The following is a 6,000-nucleotide window of genomic DNA, read 5'->3' as shown; positions in this document are numbered from 1 at the left end:
ATGCAAAGTAGATACTTTAGTTATTGAAGAATAGGAAATAACCCTGCATGAGCTTTCTTTTGTTGTTTGAAGTCCTAAGTGAATCCAAGGATAAGAAAAGCGAACAAGTGAGAGCAGGGAAGGGGAAAGGCTGTTCTCAAAGCAGTGGTGCTTGAGCACCAATAAGAAGCAAATAAAGGGGCGCCTGGGTGGCTCAGATGGTTAAGCCTCTGCCTTCGGCTCAGGTCATGATCCCGGGGTCCTGGGATCGAGCCCCGCATCAGGCTCCCTGCTCCGCGGGAAGCCTGCTTCTCCCCCTCCTTCCTGCTCGAGCTCTCTCTCACTATCTCTGTCTCTCTCAAATAAATAAATAAAATATTTAAAAAAAAAAAGAAGCAAATAAGGACAATGCATCTTTAGCAAAGGTGTGGATTAACAGCTGGTGTAATCACTCCAAATCAGGTAGTACAAGGCAGTCAAAACTTCCAACAGTTTCCAAAAATACAGTGGATCAGCTAAGAAGCGTACACAGTTTTCAGAAATCATAAAGCAAGGGGTGCCTGGGAGGCTCAGTTGGTTAAGCGTCTGACTCTTGGTTTCAGCTCGGGTCATGATCTCAGAAGGGTGAGATCGAACCCCGGGTTGGGCTCCGCGATGGGTGTGGAGCCTGCTTAAGATTCTCTCTCCCTCGCCCTCTATTCCTTCCCCACCCCTAAAAAAAACTCATAAAACAAAAGCCATAAACTATTTCACATCATGGTAGTGTATTTAAAACATGTGTTTATTAAGTTAAATGTATCTCAACAGTGATAATGGATTGCTTAAGCTTAAAAGTCTACTATGTAATCCATTTACTCTTTATTAAAATAGTTCATAGTAGAGAAAAAAAGACTTTAAAAAAGACTAAAAAGCACTTCTGTGGACACATCAAGAACATCTAAATGATACCACTAATATAAGAAGCTTTTTCAAAATGCAGTGACTAACCAGGGGGTTAAAAAAAAAAAAAAAAAAAAAAGCATTGTTCCTTAAATAATTATTGGCAGTAGAACACCATAAAAAATGAAATTAGTTAACTTAATTCATTTTGTAGTTCTCCCAAGTCCAGTACTTACATTCAAATTTTAAGATCCAACATCCATTGAGAATCCCAAGCATACATTTTAGGGTACTTTGAACTGTATCCCCAGGAACAATGACATGAGTTACTAGAACAAAAAAAAAGAAGAGAAACAGAGATATAAACCAAAATAATTCTTTAACTATTATAACCAGTTAGTCTGCGCTTCAGAATCTGAATTTTCTTCAAAAGCAACAATCTTTATACTCAGACATAAGACTTTTTAAGTTTGGTATCATTCTCCATCCTGGCCAACAACATGAAATATCAGATCATAAACCATGTACCTTAAAGCCACGTTAGCAAACATATATTTTTCTTTTATTTTCAGATCATAACTAAAGAATTAAAGCATTACATTGCACACAATTTATCTGTCATTAAGTGAACCCATAAGTTTGCCCTTCTGACACTTGTTCTGTCTTAAAGTATGTGCAAAGCTTTAAACTTCATGTTTCCTAACTAAATTAGGCCTGTAAGTAGTTTATAACTATAAACACATTTTCGATGTATTACAAGATTCAATGTATACTGCCAATCTCCAATAGTTAAAACATACAAATTATCAAGGGAGGTCCACAAAGGGATTACTTATTTAAAAATTTTTTGAACCAAAAATATATAAAACTCCTCACCTGTATTGTCAAATTCAGCACATTTTTTAGCCTTAAGAATTGCTGCAAGCTCACTGAGCATTTTTTGTTGTTCTGAAGAAAGCCCACTGCCTATAAGCACAAGAGGTCCATCCCTACGCTGACCAGTGTTCATCTGTTAAGAAAGGGGAGATACCACAGTGTTAAAATCATTTAAAGACTAGAGAAAGATATTAATTGACTTGCACTTGATAGAAGCTTGAGTCTCTGTACTTATCTTCCTCTATCTAGTAATTCCCCACAATGTCCATCGAATCGTCACTCAAGAGCCGTAGTGCTCAATGCATTTTATTAGTCCCTTATTTTTTCCCCCAATAAAACGTTATTTGGAGTAGCAATCTAAACCCAGGGCATCTTGTCTCCTTGATTCTAAATTGGATCTCTGTAGGATTTTACGACTTCATTCTGTCACCAGGAAGCCTTTTTTTTTTTTTCTTAAGTAATCCAAAACACCCCCTTAAAAAATGATCAATTCCTTATCTCCCCTCCACTAACTTACTCCACTAAAGTTAAAACTCAGTTTGGTCTTTCTATTTTAAACTGAGATTATGTGAAAAATCAAAGAATACTAAAGCTTCTAATAGCACGGAGCTCAAAAATCAAACAAACTCTTAACATCAAAACAGCTACCTATCAAAACCAAGAAAATTAAAACAGACAAGAGAACACAAAAGTTAGATCAGATCCACCAACAGTAATAACTCAACGCAGCTCATGAAAAGGAAAGAACTGCTCTAACAACGACCAATATTTCCACTTGAAGAGAGAGACACAGAGCTTACACGAAACAAAAACAAAGACACCAGTGGACAGCATTTGAGATCAGAAGCGAAAGATTCAAAGAAACAAGGAGATGTGTGCCCAACAGCAGCCAAAAGAACTTAACGAACAGAACTGGAGTGAGGGCTGGCCACAAGCCATCCGGTAAGAGACGAGCAACGACCCAGCAAAGAAGAAAAGAAAAAGCAAACCAGCACCACTGAATTAGAGGACAAAAAGCCAAATACAGTACTGAAATTTTCAAATACAAGACACAGGGTCCTCTGACGTGTGTGACTTTATATGCAGAGGATTTTTCTGGGTTCTCAAAAGCTCCGAAGAACATGAGTGAAACACTAGCACAGTTCAGCAACTAGATTTGAGACAGTTAGTATTTAAATATTCACTTCACATATCAGAGTAGTGATAATTCAGTCTGACGCCCTACAATGTAACATCTAAGTTGTTTAGCTATATCCATAAACAGATCGACCTCATTCATTCAAATCTATTGAATGGATCTATAGATTTCTATAAAAGGTTTTTATGATGGCAATATTCAGCACTTAGAAGTTAAGTTTCCTGAATTACTTATTCATCTAGGGTTCAAGGCGCAAACGTTTTACTGGAAAAGTTTACACATACTGACATCACATTTCTGTATATGTATCTTCCCTATTCATTAAGTTATAAGGTGATGTAACCATGTCTAATCTAAACACTGCAAATATTCCTTAAGATGAAAATAGTGCAGTACACTTCATGGATCATTCAATTACTAAATACTAGTTAAAAAAAAAAAAAGGGGGGCGGTGCCTGGGTGGCTCAGTAATTAAGCGTCTGCCTTCGGCTCAGGTCATGATCCCAGGGTCCTGGGATGGAGCCCCACATCGGGCTCCCTGCTCAGCAGGGAGCCTGCTTCTCCCTCTCCCACTCCCCCTGCTTGTGTTCACTCTCTCGCTGTCTCTCTCTCTCTGTGTCAAATAAATAAAATCTTTAAAAAATAATAATAATAATAAAAATAGTAATTCAAAAATTGTCAGTTATACAAATAAGTGCCACAAAAATAGCTCTAAATGCAACACATTATTTTCCAATTTATATAACTCCACTTCAGCTAAATGAGTTCTCTACACAAAATACCAAGAGTGAAAAGATATCAATTCTAAATACAGCATATGATACTATTTCCATCAACCCCAGAAAAGCACCAAAGTGGGTCAAGCATTTTCCTATCAGTTTCTACATTTGAATAAAAAATAGAAACTGGCACTAATTTCTCATAGTTAAGAAATACTATTAAAAAAATAATCATAATAAAGCAAACGGCCACCAACGCCACACATTTGATTTGGAACAGGAGGTGAGGGGTGGGTGAGGAATTTAGCTTGAATAAACAGAGATCTTAGAACCATGAGGTTCAAAAGATGTTCAGAAAACATCCCAAGGGTTCAGTACCCTGATTCTATAGATATTAGTTACTATGTACAATGACATTAAACAAACTCTTTTTTTTTAAAGATTTTATTTATTTGAGAGAGAGCGAGAGAGTGAGAGAGCACAGTAGGGGGGAGGGCAGAGGGAGAGGGAGAAGCAGACTGCCTGCTGAACAGGGAGCCCTCCAAGGGAGCTCGATCCCTGGACCCTGGGATCATGACCTGAGCCGAAAGCAGACGCCACGCTTAACCGACTGAGCCAGCCAGGTGCCCTATGTGTCTCCATCTTCTCTCTCAAACTGAAGTTCCAACCTAGCAGAGATCACGGTATCCCCAAGTGCCTGGAACACTGACTGATATATTGCAGACACCCAATAAATATTTGTCAGATACGTGAACACATTTATCATCACGCCTGCACTGCTGTTTCGCATAGAGCAGATACATATTTCTCAATACCCATGCCATTATCTTAAGGCCCTGAGCTAAATTCTAAGAACTAAAAATTCAAACAAAGTCTTGGGTCTGTTGGTATCTGGGCACTTGGCTGTGGGCGTAAAAACAATGGGGGAAAGAATCCAATAAAAATGATTAGTGATACGGGAAAATAAAGCCGGGCTGGGAGGATAGGAAGCACTCTGCTATGTCAGATACAGCAGTACAGAGCCCTCCCTGATAGGACTCCACCAGAGTCGGATGCCATGTGTACACCCAGCTCCCTACAACTGTTCCTGGCAGAGAAAACAGCTAGTGCAGAGGACCTGAAATCGGAGTGTGGTTGGTGGATTTAAGAAACAGTGAGGCAGCCCAACGTGGCTGAAAAAGAGTGAGTGAAAGGGAGTCTGGCAGCAGCTGAGCGAAGACAGACTCCAGAAAGACACAACCCTTGCAACTTAGGACTTCTGTCCATTAGCTTTTCCTTAGCCAAAAATCTACCACTAAGGTAGTAAACAATGATATTCTCAGGCCATGTCCATGTAGGAAAGCATAGGTTTCTTACATTTAATAAAAACAGTAAATAGATAGTAGAATTGAGAGGACGATAACCAATTTCCCATTTTCACACTCCAAGAATACCATAGTGACATCTTTATTTTTGACACATTTAAAACAATCCTTCTCCAGCTTTTCATAAAAGCAACATTGGCAAACGACAACTTAGTTCTTAGTTCTATGTTCTGCCAGGAGAGTCCAAGTCCTAATGAATAAAATAAATGCCAATTTATTTTACCATATTAAGTATGGTGGGACTGAATGAGTACTTACCTAAGATATAAGAAATTCAAGTTCTAACTGATCCATTAAAAAAAAAAAAAAAGCTTACTTTTTGTTTTCTTTTTTTTGTAATGGCTCCTTAACCATGAGCAAATCAAACTAGGTTTCAGCTTTCTCATTTATAAACTAAGAAGATTAAACTGCTGATTTCTACTTTCTCTTTCAGTTCATTATCAAAATTCCAGCTTGGTGCCCATTTGCAGAGCTGACGTCCAGGAGAAGGCGGGAGATAAGAGAGTTCTCCGAGTACAAAGGAACTAGCCTGCGACAGCACCTATGATCCCCTCAAGTACCGTAGGTCACCTCCTCGTCTTCAACAATGGCATCAATCACTGCACCACTGTCCTCGCTAGACAAGAAGCGCAGGACCTCTGGTCATAGACCTCAAGTCATCCCTTTCCCTCATCTTCCCCTATCTGGGCAGTTGTGATGTGCCTGCCACAACCCTCTCTTGAAAACCCCTCTTCTCTCCCTGCCCACATCACACCATCCTTTCACATCAGAGTTCTGTCTACCTCACAGCCTCCCGACCAGTCTTCGGTCTCGGCCCACTCCGAGCTGTCCTCTGCGCTAACACGCACTGCGAGTACCCCACTGAGTGGACCAGTAACGCCTAACTCCTCCTCAGGGGATCCAAAGCCTTTTAAAATCTGATCCCAACCTTGCTCCAGCTCCTCTCTAATAATACACCTTGTGCTCTTCTCACACTAAATCTAGTTTCTCAGATTTTGAAGGTCCTTTACGCTTCCTTGTCTAAAGCTGTTGTTCCTTAGATTTG

General features: G+C 39.5%; 1 protein-coding gene across 2 annotated transcripts in view; it reads right to left on the bottom strand.

The window, feature by feature from the left end:
* Positions 1-1,022: 1,022 nt before the first annotated feature.
* The window catches only part of BARD1 (BRCA1 associated RING domain 1), a 60,619-nt gene continuing 55,641 nt past the window's right edge, over positions 1,023-6,000 (bottom strand). For both annotated transcript variants that reach the window (XM_081813667.1, XM_081813668.1), the window contains 2 exons: positions 1,735-1,867; positions 1,023-1,187 (listed from right to left, as the gene is read on the bottom strand). In XM_081813667.1, the coding sequence (XP_081669793.1) occupies positions 1,057-1,187; positions 1,735-1,867 (264 nt within the window). In that variant the 3' untranslated portion in view covers positions 1,023-1,056. The remainder of the gene's footprint in view (positions 1,188-1,734; positions 1,868-6,000) is intronic.

This window comes from Leptonychotes weddellii, chromosome 3, assembly GCF_054177405.1.
Source record: "Leptonychotes weddellii isolate Sample4059 chromosome 3, ASM5417740v2, whole genome shotgun sequence".
In the NCBI taxonomy this organism is placed as follows: Eukaryota; Metazoa; Chordata; class Mammalia; order Carnivora; family Phocidae; genus Leptonychotes; species Leptonychotes weddellii.
Note: the sequence above shows the minus strand (reverse complement) of the source record. Positions and strands in the feature narration are given on the sequence as shown.